Raw genomic sequence first — 16519 nt, 5'->3', positions numbered from 1 at the left:
ACCACTCTTATAGCTGGGATCAGAAATAGCTGCAGTGAGGAAAACGAAAGACTCTTTTGGTGACAATTTGAGATGGTTTTGCTAAATTAATTCTCTTGCCTTTTTTTTTTTTTTTTAATCTTTTACTGTGAGTGGTAGGAACTGTTCCTAATCAACAGCTAACTGTAAACTAAACTTTCTTGGCACAGTGTTCACATTGAAGGTTTCTTTAAGGAAAAAGATGTTGTTTACCCGAGCTGAAGAAACTTACAGAGCCAATATAGGAATCTCTTTAAAGCACTGATTTCTGCTTACCTAGACATTAAAAGTTCTTAAAATATTTTGTTTTGTATATGAGCAGTCATGTAAGCTGCTGCCTGAAATATGCTCCATAAAAACTCTGAATAAATAACAGGAGGAGGTATAAGGGAAAGTGGTTTTGGTTTAAAATTCCGATTTCCAATATTTTTAAATAGATTTACTAAGACCCAGAGTTGCTACCTGTTCTCACTAACAGATACTTACTGCTGACTGTTTTCATAGACTTGAAATTTGTAGAAATAAGCTGTACTTTTGGGTGGACTTAAAGTTTAAAGTATAAAAGTATCCTAAGTTTTTATTATGGAAACAACAAGGCTATTCCATAATTTTTTGATAACTTGTTAATTTTGTTCTGGATCTGCATAAGCTTGGCAGAGCTCAGGGAGCAGCAGCAAGGATAAAAGCAGCCCTGTATTTGAGTGGTTTCCAGTTTTCAAAAGGTGGTCATTAGCATGGTTTGGAAAGCCAAGACTTAAAAACTCATGGTTTCCTCTGCAGATTTGAAGTTTCATCTGAATTGTTTGGAGGACAGAATCACCAATTAATTGGTTTGAGTTTGGGGTTTTTTTTACAGAAGATTGTGAATTTAGAGGTTGAAAGCAATAGGTATGACCCAAGAGCTCCAACATGGTCAGAGCAGGACCTGTTGAATCATTCCTGTGTGCTGTTGCGAAGTTGCTTTGTAGCCTAATTGCAGGGCTTGAAAATTCGAAGTATTTTATCATGTTCAAAAACACAGGCACTCTGTGCGCATAAATAATCAATCTGTGATGTCAAAAAACATCTCTTACGGGGTGGATACTTGAACCAAACAGACTGCGCTGCAAAGTGCATTCCTGCTTGTTATCCTTCTTTTATCTTGCTTTTTTTTTCCCCTCAGGAATTTTTCCTTGCCACTTCAAATTCTGTGTTAAAATACACCCTTGAGTTTCCTGCTTGCCTTTTGGATCATTGTGTTTTAGGTAGAAATGCAATCTGTGCAGCCTTTTTATCTGGAGTCAGCTGAGTGGTTAGACAAGTAGATGGAGTGAGGAGCCACAGGTTCATGCAGTGGCTCTTTTGCACAGCTCCCAGTGAGCTTCACAAGATCTGTAAAACAAATGTTTGCGCTGTTTTGAGGGAGGAATTTTGGTTTGTTCCCTCCTGGAATGCTAAGTCACTTTGAGTCAGTAGTAAGGGGTTTATTTTTCTCTGCCTGATGTTAACAAATTATTCTGTCTCCTTTCTGCCAGATTTTGCCCCTAGGGAAGTTAGTGGAGAACTCGTGTGGGTGTATGACTTGTGATGAGTTTTAGTCCAGGAGTTACTTTTGCCTTGAACAAATGTCTTTGAAGTCATGAAAGATTTTCTGAATGTACTTTTCTGTGTATTATGGAATCTGTATCCTGGTAACTACAGTGATTATACTCCCTAACTCTTGTGTAGCTCAAGTGCCTTAAGATGGCTCGAGCTCTCTATCAAACCATGGAGAAGTTGCAAAATAGCATCTCTCAGTACTCCTCCACATCCTCTCAGTGATGCCTTGGTGGTATCAGCGGTATGGTTCATATTAATAATCAGCTCAGAAATGAAAGACCCAAGAGTTAAACTTTTCAAACACTATTAAGCCATAGCTGCTGTCCTTAGGCTTTATTTTGGATCTCTGTTCTGGTAGTCCAGGAAAGCAAAACTGCCCTATGGCCATTTTTTCAGTAGAATATTAATGAATGAGAAAACATTAACTTGCACTCAAGTTTTTACCTGCTGACTGACTATCAGGACATCTTGGGTGGCTGTGCCTCAGACGCCCAAATAATTAATGTGGGAAAGCAGTAATTAGTCGGGCCATGCAAGAAAGAGTGATGACACAGATTTGAGCTAGGAGACAGCATTAAACCGAGCTGAGCCTGCTGCTGGGTGACCTTAGGCAAGTCACTTGACTTTGTGCCTCAGTTTAGCCCAGTGATAAATAGGCCTGGCTCTCTGTGCTGGGATAGGACTTAGGGTGGTGCTGTAAAAAGGGGACTTCAAGATAGCACTGTGGCAGTGTTCTGCTGCAAGGGGAGGGAAGTGGCCATGAGTGTGTCTGTCTCACGCAGCTTGGAAATTGTCCCTGACATCCTTGTGACACGTGGAAGGTGACCTGGCTGATTAAACCTATTTGAACCTACATGTGAGCGGTGTGAGGATTATTAGTGTTTGTGCTTTCCTGTTCTCTTGCCCTTATTTTTAAGGAGGCTTTGTCTTAAACTGTTCCAGTCCCAGCCATTACCCCCAAGCTGTACTTTTGAAAGCTTGAGGCCCTGAAATTGATCTTTTTCAAAGGACACAGTTCTGGGTACAGTAATGTTTGTTCAGGGAAAGTTCCAGTGGAGTTGTTATGAACTTTGTCTCTCCAGGGATAGAAAAGAGAATGCCAAAGGCAACCGTGTTACACAAGCAACTTCAGGAAGCTGAGGCAGTGCTGAGTCGTGGCTTTCCTGGATTTGATCGCCTCTTCCCCAGCCTAGCACTGCTTGCAGTGTGGCACTCCCTGTTGAATACAGCAGTTCACAGTGCAAATGTGTCACCTGCAGATTATGTGCTCTTTGACTCATAAAGGCCCTTATGGAGCATGGTAAACAGGAGGGGGAAATAACCTGTTACCTCCTAAGCACAAATTCCAAGGGCAAAATGGCTGCCCATGAGTCAAAGGTACTTGGAAACCTCCCCTTTTCCTTGTGGAAAGGCAGTGGAATGTGCAAAGCAGTAAGGAATGCTTCGGACTGCAGCAGGTCTTTAATCCTGTGATGGCTGTCGGTGCACATGGAAGTACATGGATTATTGTCACTGAATTTCTGAGTGTCCAAGGCTTCATGTTGGCCATAAACACAGGCATCTAAATATAAACTGCACCCCAGCTACCACTGCAGCTCCTGCCTTGGCTCCCAGTTCTCTGCTGGTGCAGACTCCTCCACCACAAGTGTCAATAAAGGACAAGCAGATGAGAACTCCACCCTTTCCAGCAAGTTAAAGCAAGCCAAAGACTGCTTTAGTGAGATTTTTGCCATTTAAATTCAAAAGCAAACCCAGGCTGGTATTATCAGCTCACACCAGATCTGCCTGCAGACAGTAATTCTTCCTGCCTTGGACCCCTGCCCATGTGCATTATTGTAATTATCAGCAATTTAAAAAAAAATAAAGCAATAAAGCTAGGATGAGCTGCTAGTCTGTAGATTTACTGCCTGCTGTGTCAGGCATTCATTAGCCTTCCTGGGTTCAAGCCACCTATCTGGTGAATAAAAGCAGGAAGAGGAACTAAGGAAAACAATGCATGAAACACCATTTGAAGCATGAATTGAGAGCTCTGCTTGCATTTACAAGTTATGAATCCAAAACCAGGGGAATTTTAAGTATTCTGTCCAGAAGTTCTTGTGTGTAACATTCTTTTGCCAACTTCCCTGACTTTTTAGTTGACGTGTTGGTTTCCTGAATACTGAATTACCATTAATTCCCAGGTGAGATTCATTGCAATGAATGTTCAGTTTAAGGGCTCTGGCCCGTTGTAATCCAGGAGGGCTGGGCTTTACGATGCCAGCCCAGCTGTTCTTCCAGTAGCTTCAGTTTGTGACTGCGGCTCTTCTTAATTTTCATTTTCAAGGGCTGGCCTCCTCTTGTGGAAAGAAAAAGGCGTATGGACATGAGCTGGAGACAACACTAGTATGGGGGGTGCAATTGAAGCAGTTTGAGTCCCTGCACAGACATTCACACCAATTTTTCAGCCCACAAAAGGGAAAACATTAGAATCCTCACACATTCAATAGCAGCAGCTGTGGAGGGTTGAGTTCACAGGAAGGCTGGTAGGGTAACAGGGCTCATTTTTGTGTCAAAGGAACTGTTAGAATTCCTCAGTGATCTTGAAAGTGTTCAATTGATACCCTCAATATTTGTGAGTATTCCACTGACATAGGGAGATTTGCAGAGTTGCTCAGATGGAGTAGGAAACGTAATTAAAAAAAAAAAACCAAAACAGAAAATGTTCTTTCTTTAATTTAAGGTGGGCAGCGTGATTTATGTGAATAAGGACAGTGCTGAGCAGCGTGTTCTGAAGTCCCTCAGGTTGTGGTTCATGTGGACCGTTATGTAATAACCAGTATTGCTTTTGAGGGCCTTAGCTTAATTAAAAACAAACAGCGCAAGTAATGTTTGCAAGTGCTCCCTGGCTGTTGTTTTTGGTCAGTGTAGCAACAACCGGTTGTGGAATACATGTAACTCTCAGGAGCAGGAATTCTGATCCAAAGGGCCCTGCCTTGTCAGTTAAGGCAGGGTATGCCCTCAGCAGCCAGTAATCTGTTCTCTGGCCACCAAGTCAATGCAATTCTCTATTGGAGCTGTCTTCAGCAGGTCATAAATTCTAGAGGCTGGAGTTTCGGTCTTAAAACAGCTTAATCTTCCACAATTCTATGCAGAGAGCTACTCTTGTGTTGCTGCAGAGGTAGCTTCGTGGAAAGCGTGGGTTCTCCTCACAGGCTCTCCATGCTTCTCAAGCTCCCATCCACTGTGGTTTTGTTGGAATAAAGGCTCTTTCTGGCTAATCTGATCAGATGGATGAGGCTCCGGTCATGTTTGACCTCACTGAAAATGCAGAATTCAGTTAAATATGACATATTGCAGATACCTTTGTGCTGTTAAGGAAAGCTCTCCGGAACTAATTTCTGTTAATTATAATTATCAGCTTCTCCTCACATGAGAAAAGTTCCAATCACCCTTCAATCCTCAAGTCCCCATCAGCATGCCAGAAGGTTTTCCAGAATAGTGTTCCATAGGGAGCTGTGTGGACAGCATGTGAAATAAGTTACGTTGTGATGATGTTTAACAGATCCGGTAATAAAAGGGAAGGGACGTGGATGTCATTTTCATGTTTATATCTTTATAAACCAGAACTGCAATGTGTTGCTTGTGTTTCAGGGGTAGATGTAAAATTATCTTAAAATTTCTAGCCTTGTGTCCTTCCTTTAGGATGGGGGATACTTGCAGGAAGAGCAGATATGACCCTTTTTAGCACCTGGAGCCCAGACCTCCAGGTGGGTAAGCTCACACATCAAACCCTTGTCACAAACTGAAGAGGCCAGTAGTAAATAAAAGCCAGCATACTTGGGGAGACACTTCCATCAGAGAAAAGGATGATTTAGAGGCTTGAATTCCTGTGTTTCAGGGCCATAAATCAGGCACTGGCTGGCAGGGTGAGGAATTTAACTGACATTAACTGGCCAGAGATTTATGTGTTTATGGAATGAAAAATGTCTTTGGTCTTGGAAAGCAAACTGATTTCTCCCGAAACATCTTGTAAATGCAAGTTCCAGTGAGGAAAGTAATGGCTTATGGAACAGTCTTTTCCCAAATAACATTTGTCTTGCTTGCATGTTAAATGTATGTATTAATAGGATAATGGCTACTAAAATAATGCTCAGTAAGGATGTATACAACTGGATGAACTTTGTTCTGTCAAGTGTGTGTTGCCCCTCCCAATCTGTCAGTCTGCTTATTTAAGGGATTGAATTGTTGCTTCCCAGTGCTACAAGAAGCAGCTGCTTCCATTTATGGCTGGGAAATTCCCAGAGAAAAATGTGCTGTTGGTTTGTTCATCCCTTTGCAATGTGGAATGGGTGAATTCTCTGAAGTACTAAAGGGCTTAACTAAGGACATGGCTTTATCCCAAGCTCCATGCCTGTTTACATGTTCTGCAGCCTTCCTTTTGCAGAGTGATGCTTGAGTGTAGGCTGAGGGATCTGCATTCAGTTTTCATACACTGAAGGCAATTGTGGAAAACATCAGATAGTTACTTGGTCCCAAAAGGTGATCTTTTTCCCTGTTTAAGTGTCAGTGTTAAAGGTGTGGCCTCCATGAAGCTTGGAGGTGCTGTATTCTCTCATTACAGCTAAAATGAGATTAAAGTACTCAATTAAATAATTTATATGATTGAGGCCTGGAGTGGATTGCCAGTGAAGGAAAAATTGAAACCCATTGCTCAAAAATCTTGCCTTGCAAGTCCTGGGGTTAAAGAATCAACTCATGTACCTCAAACTTCATTAACTCGCCCAACAGCACAATTCAAGAGAAGATTTCTGCCAGTTGATTAAAAGTGATGAAATCAAGCAAGTAATTAGTCTAGTTTGTTCAGCTGTGAATTGGGGCTTAGCATGTTCTGGTAGCTACGGCAACAGCACTCAACTGATATGCAAGCTATGTGAGCAATCCAAGAAGGAGGAATGATAGCTTTGCTGGGAGCAAGCTGGAGAGGCAGCAAAAACAAACACTGGCTTGAATCAGTACGTAAATAGTGGGTGGTCATGATTTCAGAAGGTTGGTATGTGTTTGAACAGGAGTTTTGCTCATGCAAGAAGTGTGATGAATGGATTACTTATGGACTGTTCCGGCCCCTCAATGGATCCTGCACCTCTTCTACTCACTAAGTTCCTTTATTGCTGCAGACTTGTTAAGTTTGCTTTGAAGGAGTCAAATTTCAGGCATCAGCAGTGCCATCATAGCACATACATTTATTCTCTTTTGATGCCCTGTATTCTTACAAGGGTTAATGCTTCCTGGGTTCTTGATCTTGCATTTCTTTTCCATTTTTTCCAGGGCTGGAACTTGGATGTGCTTGCGATGTTGCCATCAAACAAAATTGTTTTGGAGATTGTTTCCTGCATGTTAGGTCCTGTGGTCTTTGGAAAATGATTGTTGGTACCAAAGTGGTGTTTGTTTGGACAGAGATAAAAATGGCCTCTAAAAAAATTTGTGTGTGTTTAAGGAGTTCTGAAGGATCATTCTACATTTGCTTCTTTCTACTGAAAAGATATCAGGGAGGAGGGTGGTGCAAGACATGTTGCAGGTTCTGGTGTGTGCACCTTAAGATGTTTATTTAATAAAGACTTGATTTCTGCAAGAACCAAGTTACTACACCATATTCCCAACTTATTCTCAGTCTATTCCTCAGAGTTCCTCCTGTACCTGGAGGTACAGGACTGCGTGACTCTTTTTTCCTGAGGACAGAGAGTACGACAAACGTACCCATAGTAAACATGCAAATATATGTGAATTTGGCAGCATTTTGATACTGGGACATCAATGCTGCTATCTCTTACATGTAGTTTGGTATTTTATTACTTTGTGGTCTGTGCTAAAACGTGCTGTCATGAGCATCTGTTGGTTGGAAGGGTCAGAGTAAGTAGAAACCACTTGTATAAGACTGTTTCTCTTAAATGATGCACGGGTGAATAGTACTTAAAACTTAAGGGGTCATTTTTATGCAGTTAATACTTGAATTTATGCTTTTGAGCCTCAGGCTGGTTTTTTTCCCCAAGCACTAATCTTCTGTTCAGCACTAAACAATCCTTGACTTTCTGAGTGTTGAAATGTCTTATCTTCAGTCAGAGAGATAAGGGGAGAAGGAAAAAATGTAATAGTTATAAAAAGAGGTATTATTTTTCCTAATATTCTGTAACTAAGAGCTGCAAAAAGAAGTTGTCCAGTTGAATTCTACTCTTTACTCCTTTATTTCTTTTAAGCATGCAGCTATTGATATGAGTTGATGGGGGTCAGCAGGCAGTAGGGAGTGAACAGTACCCACAATAATTCACACATTTTTCGGTTCACAAAAAGTTAAATATGAAGGCAGGACTGGTAGCCTGGGGTTGTGTTGCCTGCCAGGAAAAGCAGCTTAAGGCCAGCAGACTCTGTGTATTGCTGTTTCTATCTGCAGAAGTTGGATTCCATTCCCTTAAACACCTTAAAGAGCTTTGGAGTTCATCTGGTTTTTTGCCTTATGCTTCTTTCTGTTTTACAACAGCTAGTAGTTATTTAAGGAGAGTATGTTCAGCTTCCAGCATCTACTTAGTCTTCTCAGAAAAAAAAAAAGTCTGCAATTTAATTTACTCTTCTTTTCCTCTTTTGGTCAGTAAGCAGGACTTCAGAGAAAGTGGTCCTGCCTTGTTTTCATTGATCAGTCTGCAGTTTGACCCAAATGTGGGCCTGGACTGTCAGGTTCTTGTCTGTTGGTGCAGTCTGGGAAGCGCACAGAATACACATCTGAAACAGCTCCCCATAAGAGTGCGCTGAATGGGACACAAGGCTTTGAGAAGCTGGTTGTCACAGCTGTTTTTTCTGATTCAGTAGAAATTATCTTTATTTGCATGTTTGAGCAAAAAATCAAAAAAGCCAGATTCTTGCAGTAGGACACAGTTATTTTATTAGTAATAGTAATACCTGCTTGTGTGTAACCTCACAGAGGTCCTTCTGCTAGAAGTTATTAGCATTAGTTATTTGGTAAGTTTTTCTGACGTCTGTTTTAGTCTATGTGGGTGCAGCCTTTTAGTGGGAATTACTCTTGGTTTTGATAAGTTGTTGTTTCAATTATAAAAACCAGGGTTTGGGGAAACAAACGCTTTGCTTGTGAAAACTTGGGATGGACTCACCATCTCAAGGAATGTTGTTTGCAAGACTCCACTGATATTCTGGATCAAGCAGGAGCTGTCTGAGAAGATGCCAGAGGGTTTCTGGTTCTTTGAGTTATTGAGTCTTTGATCAGATAATGCAATCAAGGTGTTTTGTTTTGGTTTGTCTTCACAGGCCCTTGCAGCCAATGCTGGGACGGGGTTTGCAGTGGCAGAACCTCAGATTGCCATGTTCTGTGGGAAGCTAAATATGCATGTGAACATCCAGACTGGGAAATGGGAACCTGACACTTCTGGGACCAAGAGTTGCTTTGGAAGAAAGGAGGAGATTCTGCAATACTGCCAGGAGGTAAGACTTTCTGTGTAATCCTGAATCTTCACTGCTGTGAAGGAATTGGATTCCAATTTAGCTGCTCAGTAGCAGATTAACCCTGCAGGAGATGCACTTGCTTTTGCCTAGTCCAATTCTCTGCACCATCCTGCTGTGTTATTATCCAGGAAGAGCAGGGAGGACACTGCAGTGGGATTTAGAAGCTACCTCACATCAGCTCCCAGTGCCACAGAAGGTCCTTGGTCTGTAAGTCAGAGGTATCTTCATCTGTTTGCAGGGGTTTACTCCAGTGTTCTGCCCCTGAGCTGGTTAACCAGTATTCACTCTCTGTTGCGTATAATGGAACCTGACACCTATTTTAGTTAGAATGTGGCTCTATGCTGTTCTTAGTGACGTGTTCAGATCAGGCAGAATGTTAGAAAAATATTTTAATCAAATTTTGTCAGTATTTTTAAACTCTTTAGACTTTATTGAAAGAGATGTAATCAACTTCTAGTGTGTTCCAGATACACTGTAACATGTTGTCTTGTCCAGTGTCTTTAATTGATCCTCTGAGGTGACAGGCACGGAAAATACCACAAGGAATGTATTTTTTTTTAACAAGAAAGCAATAGACTGTACCATGTCTGGACTGGAGAACTTTTTAAACTGTTTTACAAGGCTGATATAACTGGGGCTGCATTTTTTTGATGTGGGAGAAGCCTATATATAAGTCAGTGTCTGGACTTGAGAATTTGACCAGGGCATAAGGATCAAATTAATACATCATCAATGAAGCAGGAATGAGGAAACCTGAGGAGTTGGGTGCATAATTTGACAAGTGATGAGAGATTCTGAAGATGTTACTAAACCCTGTTTGTTGGTGAATGCTGTTACAGGGGGTATTGTGCTGCTCCAGAAAGAATTAGACAGCTACATCTCCCCCAAACCCAAATACTCCTCCTCCACTGCTGTGCAAATCCAGACCTCTCAGCTTAGTGCCAGTGAGGACTCTTACCCTCACCGGGCTTTCTCCTGCCTCAAGGCAGTGTCATATCTATTTCTGAAGCCCTGTGTGACAGACAGCTGGAGCTTTTTTATGTCTCTAGCTGTTCTGAGCTTGATCCAGAGCAGAATGGTGTGTCCATGTGCAAACTCCAACTTGTTCCTAAGTTGGAGTTGTTCTTTTGTAGAGAATCATTACTGCTCTGGTAGGAGCTGCTCTGCACATTCTCTGTCCGTTCTGGAGAGAAACCGCTCTGTCTGTGCTGTTCCCCAGATGTACCCTGACCTTCAGATCACCAACGTGGTAGAAGCCAACCAGCCCGTCAGCATCGACAGCTGGTGCAAGCGTGGGAAGAAGCAGTGCAAGGACCACACTCACATCGTTGTGCCGTACAAGTGCCTGGGTGAGTGTGTGCTGCGGGTGTGCTGTGCATTCCTGTGGGAGAAGCAAGGAGTTGCCTCCTGGATTCTTACTGAGAGAGCAACTCGGTTTGTTAGACTTGTCTTGTAGCAGGTTGTCATTTCCACAAATTTCACTGTTTTTCTATCTGACATGTTTTTCTTTCTGCAAGATGGAACTCTGCCTTTCTGGAGCAAATCGACAGCTTGGTAACAGCTGTGGTAGAATAATGGTGCCTGTCATGAGAAACAAATCCCCATTCTCTCTGCAAATGCCATAAAAACCTGAAGACTTTTGTATCTGAGTACCACAAAAACACTGGGATTTAATACTTTGATCCAATTTTTGTGAAGCTTTAATATTTTGTTGCCTTGGAGACTTAAATGCTCAGTGTGCTCAGGCTTCCTGCTTGGTCTTGGCAAGAGATCTCTATTTTATTTCAATGGCTAAATTTAAACTTTGCTGTTTCAAAGAGGCTCTTTTTCTTGCAGCTGTATCTCCTGTCCCCATTTTGAACTGTGAAAGAATATGAGATAAACTGTGATAGATTTCATGGTGCTTTCCAGAATGTCCCCACCCACTGGAATCAGGCAGCATGTTTTAACTGGCTAACTTGTGACTTTTGACCTGTGGGTTGTGGGTGACACTGCGCTGCCCCATTGCACTGTGTGTTCTTAGGAGTGAGCTTAGTTTCAGCTGGCTAACTTCCTTTTCAGTTATCTGCTGGAAGAGACTTGTAAGAGGTCTTGGGAGAGACCTCCTACTGAATGCTCCCAACTGATTGCTGGGAGCATTGAGTAGGAACCAGTTTTCATAATTTGTCTGTATCTCAGGTTACCATGTGATTTGACATGGTATAATACGAGCAAAGCAGCAGGACCATGTATGTGCTTTGTGCTTTATATAATGCCTTCCATGAGACAATCATAAAGCACTTCATTAAACATAAAATTTATTGTGGACACATCCTGGGAGAAAGGTGCTTGTTTTTATAGATGTGGAAATTCAGGTTTGGGAAAAAGCCAAGCCCAACTGGATCATGAGGATATCCTTATGATCATCTCCTGAACATAAGGAGAACTTCTGATGGAAATAAGGATGAAAGCAAGATCCCTGTATTTATAAGGAGTCATCTCTTCTGGAAATATTCGTTCCTCAAGGCTATTTTCCAGCTAAAAATAAGCTGATTTTACTGGCACTGCCCTAAAATTTGATTAGCATTAAACTATTCAGGTTTTTCATTAGTTCTGTTTCGCAGTGTTCATGATTTGCAGGCCCCAGCCTGTGAGGCAGCCTTAGTTTTCAGAGCTGAGTTGCAAGTCTGGAGTCCATATGTCTATAAAATCTCTGTCTTCAGCACTCCACAAATTCCTTCTTGTAAATGGATGATGCATTTCTCTGGGATTATAGTCAAACTGTGAAATTTTGTTCTCTTTCTTAGTTGTGTTTTCCTTGATGCATTAATTCAGAGGGGACCTTGAGGTAGGATCCTGTCACCATACCCTGTTTAATCTTCCCTGCCCCTCCCCCAACAAGGAAAACTCCTTTGTATTTGAAAAGTGAAGAACCCAGAACCAGAGTCCCTTGGTTTTAAAGTTTGCTCAGTTTTGATTTTCTTACCAGAAGCATTTAAACTTTTCCTGATGGAGTAAGATGAAAGATTACTAACTAAAATAATCTTAACTGGCCTGTTTTGAGGTGAAAAAATGGAGAAAATACAATCTCTCTTTTAGTTTAAAATGTAAATAATTGCAAAGGGAGGATGAAGGTAATTTGATTTCATTGTCTTCAATTATCAGGTAATCAAACTCTAAACTATTTAACTTCTCTGTACTTTGTAGATGTATCCATGATCATTTAGTATCAACAGTAAGGAGCTGCAAAAAAATGGTCATGCAAACAATATATAAAATATATTTTGAAAAGATGGTGTGAAAGATTAGTTTGACAAAGAATTCTGTTCTGTGGAAAAGTCTTTTCCAAAAGTCCTTTCCTGTGAGCAAAAGTCTTTGACTTAAAAGTTTTCTCCAATTTTAACCAACTATTCCTAATGCTGCTGGTCATGTGTGCAGGGAATGCTGCTTTAAAACACTTGGGCTGAAGATCTTTTCCTGTTCTTCTCAGAGTATCTAGCTCTCTACTTATTTTAAAATTAATGAATGCAGCATTTGAATCTGCAAGGAAAAAAACCCTCAGCTTGGAGAAAATTTCATGTTTGGATTCCAGTGGCAGTGTTTGCTGGGACTTCTTGGGTAAGAACAGGACCTGATGCTCATATACTTCTGATCTGTAATTCATATGTGTTGGGACCAAGCTGAATGATGATAGAAATTTAGGCTAAATAGCGTTTAAGCCCAAAAAGTAGAATCTGTACAGCAGAGAGATTCTCTCCCATCTTCCTCAGAAGCAAAAGTTTGCGTTCGGCACAAGGATTGTACCAAAGCTTCCTCATGCTAGTGAGGTTGAGGTTATCTAGATACTGGAATGCAGTGTATTTGCTGACTCTGGTTGTACTTTGATATTTAGGCTGTATAGTTTTATTTTCCAGCTCTCTGTGTTTTGGTTAGGGCAGTGAATGTGCTGTGGTTGATCTTGAATGAAACCATCTGGGAAAAAAAACCAAAACCAAACAAGCTCAAATACTGAAAACATAGATAACACTCTCAGCATATAAAAATTTCCGGGCTGTTACAGCAGCAGACAGCCTGAAGGAACTTTGGTATGATGCAGCTCATTTGAAAATGGGTGATTCAGTAGTTTGAAACTTTTTAGTGCAGATACAGTCTTCTCAAAGATTTGAGTGAAATCTCTTCAGTCAATCCTTTCATGGAAGAACACCTATTTATTAAGTTGCTATAAACTCTGCATTCAGTTCAGCTTTTGGGGTCAGCAGAATCACCCCATGCTCATAGTTTTACATTGGATTCTCTGAGGCTCTATTTTTCTTTAGATTCTCAGAAATAATATTTACAGCTGGTGTCACTTGTCTTCTTTAAGAATATACCAAACCCTCAAGGCACATTGTCATGGTTTAACGTAGTTTGGTTTTTGGTTAAGGAAAAATGCATGACCTACGGAAGCGAATCCCTGTAAAGACCTTGGCAGCTTCCTTCGGGCCAGACAGAACCAATCAGCTGTCTGGTTTTGAATATTGGCACCCTGTCAAACCACTTAAGAGAGCTGAACATGCCTCTGCGAAATCACATTTAAAAATTAACAAACATTGGGAAAAACTCTTGTTTCTGGCTTTTGTACAGTAACGGGACCTGTGCCGGGCCAGGCCCCGCTCCGCCGCGGGGCCGGGCTGAGCCCTGCTCTGCTGCAGTGCTGGCCGGGCCAGGCTTGCTCTGCTGCGCAGCCCGGCCGGCTCAGCCTGCGGCTCAGCTGAGATCCTGCCATGCCCAGTTCAGCCGCGGCTGACGGGCCAGGCCGGCTCCGTTTGGTTCTGGCTGTGGGCACCGAGCCATTCCGCTGGCAGCGCGGAAAATCTCGCGGCTGAGAGCGGAGGCGGCCCTGCAGCCCCGCACAGAAAGCAGCCCTGTGGCTGGAATTGACCGTGTAGGGGCCAGAAACCAGGTGTGCAGCCAGAGCGGCCGCTGCCCCGCAGAGATCACGTGGCCATCCGCAGGCCCGGCCAAGATGTTAACTCTTTTTAGTGCACAGCTGAAACTTGCAGACATCGATCCTCTCTTGAGTGAGAGAAAAGGAAAGGGTGAAGGCACGTAAAGGAAACAACGTGGAGACACCAAGGTCAGTGAAGGAAGAGTCAAATCCCAGATGGGAGGAGAATGAGGAGATGCCTTAGTCTTGAGCTAAGATTCTCTTGTAAGTCCGTGGTGAAGATATAATTGATACAGCAGCGTTTTTTCCCCCCCTGTGACTCATGGCGTGCACTGGGCCGATCTGGGTAGCGTTCTAACCACGACTGTGAGCCGGGGCGCATGTGTTGAAGCAAGCAGATGTTGAAGTAGCTGTGATCCAATGAGAAGCTTGAACAGAGAGAAGTGAGAGAGATGAGAAACCTCACCTCAGGGATGGAAGAAGAAAACCTCTGTTCCCAGAGATAAGAGGAGAGAACTTTTGTTTCTGTACTGGAACAGCTCATCCTTAAAATTGCATCCCAATTAGCTGAAATGACCCAATGGTGGTAGTTGTGGGAAAACTACCAGAAGGTGGTAGGGACTCGATGATTGCAGATTTCTGGGAGGGGGCTAATCGTGAAAATTAAAACCTCAAGAAACCTGTTTCTTGTGGAAAAGTCTCCGTGGCATGGCAGGAGAGACTCCTCTCCCTAAGCAGATTAAAGAAAGATTATTTTAAAAGTGGCAAGCTGCCTGAAAATACCAAATTCATCTCTTTACCTTGTCAGTGGGAAAAAGAAAGAAAAGTTGGGGGGCAGAGAAGTGTTCTGAGATTTTTTAAAATTATTTTTTTCTTTTAGTTCTGTTAATAAAGTTTCTTTTTAAGTTCTGAGCCTGCTTTGCTCTCCTCCTAATCCTTATCTTCAAAGCAGAAGATGAGCAGTTCTAGTGGGTGTGCTGGCATTTGACCAGCACTACACCCCATTAATAGGTGCACTGGCCAAGAAACTTGGTGAACAGAAATGGCTGCACTTAAGCTGGTATTCCTGCCTGGTTCAACTGAAACTGCTACACACATGCACAGAGTGCACTTTGGGGGAGTTCTGGGAGGCTTTATTTGCTGACAAATGTGAACTGTGGCCCTTGTGTTTTTCAGTGGGTGAGTTTGTTAGTGATGTCCTGTTGGTGCCCGAGAAGTGCCGGTTCTTCCACAAGGAGCGGATGGATGTGTGTGAAAGCCACCAGCACTGGCACACCGTGGCAAAGGAGGTACTGGAGCCACTGGGACAGTAGTGTTTGTTCTGGATCTGTCCACTTGGATGTTTGTAGTGTTGGAGCATAGCAGTGTTTCTCTCGGTATTGCTGTTCCCGTGTTCTAGTCAATGAACTGAGGTTTGACAGCAAGGGAATAAAAATTTAAAAGTACTCAAGTGACTTAAAAAACCTTACTAGCAATTGAGTTATTTTTCATTAAAAACTCTCCTAAGTAGCTTATCCATAACACAGAGGTAGGAACCGAAATCAGCTCTCTTGGATACTGCTTTGACCAATGGTTCATCCCTCTTCTTTTTTTTTTTTTTTTTTTTTTTTTTTTCCGCAGGGAGCATAGGATCGTTCCTATTTTTCTTGCACATTTTGCTTTAATGTACCTTCTGCTGCTGGGGATTTGGTTGGGAGGGCTTGCCTAGGAGCAATCTGAGTTTTGTTGGGACTGATTAGTAGAGGTTTTACATAAGAGATGGATTATATTCTCAGAATAAATCTCACCCATGATTTGGGGGGGGCGGGGGGGGGTGGGGGGGTGGTGGTAGTGGTTTGTGTTTTTTCTATCTGGCTAGCTAAACTGTTGCAAAAGCTCTGCACTCCCATTTGAAGCTGGAATAATAAAAACAAGATCATGACAGAATGTGCATGTTTTCCATTTTGTAGAAGCAACAATTGTAGAAACAGCAACGCAAAGACCAGTTAAGGATGCTCCACTTAAAATTCCCTTTTCTTTAAAATCATGTGAGCAAAAATCTGTCTAAATAAAGCTGTACTAGAGGAATTGTCTTTTAATTGAGTGTAAACTTGTAAATGTCTAGAAAATTGAAAAATCATTTACTTTAAATGTAGTTGGAGAACTTTTCCAGCAATATTTGGCACATTTAAAATCAGTGTTGTAACAAAGCAAAGCACAAAAGGGTTCTGATGGGCATAATAAAGCTTTTCTTCATTCTTTTCTGGGCACCTCTAAGCCAAGTATTTCCTTTGCTTAAGAGAATTGTATAGACATAATGTCTAAGCGTAGTTTACATTTGACTTTTTCTTGAATTATCTGATTGATTTTAATCTTTCGGCATGGTAAAATAATCTTGACACCAAATCCATTTGAGCAGCTATTCACTTGCTACAATGTAAAGTTTAATAGATAAAGTTTACTGAAATGGCCAGCCCAGAAAAGAAAGCACGCTTTCTGGCTCTTTCAAGTGTTCTCCCTTGAGTTGATGCAAAATATTTAGGTTTTTTTTCC

General features: G+C 41.9%; 1 protein-coding gene across 7 annotated transcripts in view; it reads left to right on the top strand.

Annotated features, from left to right (window-relative positions):
• Window positions 1–16519, top strand: part of APLP2 (amyloid beta precursor like protein 2) — a 49276-nt gene that overhangs the window by 13028 nt on the left and 19729 nt on the right. For all 7 annotated transcript variants that reach the window (XM_084221551.1, XM_084221550.1, XM_084221549.1 and 4 more), the window contains exons 2-4: window positions 8887–9060; window positions 10301–10430; window positions 15164–15276. In XM_084221551.1, coding sequence (XP_084077677.1) covers window positions 8887–9060; window positions 10301–10430; window positions 15164–15276 — 417 coding nt within the window. The remainder of the gene's footprint in view (window positions 1–8886; window positions 9061–10300; window positions 10431–15163; window positions 15277–16519) is intronic.

This window comes from Fringilla coelebs, assembly GCF_963513975.1.
Source record: "Fringilla coelebs genome assembly, chromosome: 25".
In the NCBI taxonomy this organism is placed as follows: domain Eukaryota; kingdom Metazoa; phylum Chordata; class Aves; order Passeriformes; family Fringillidae; genus Fringilla; species Fringilla coelebs.
This window is presented reverse-complemented; position numbering and strand designations above follow the sequence as displayed.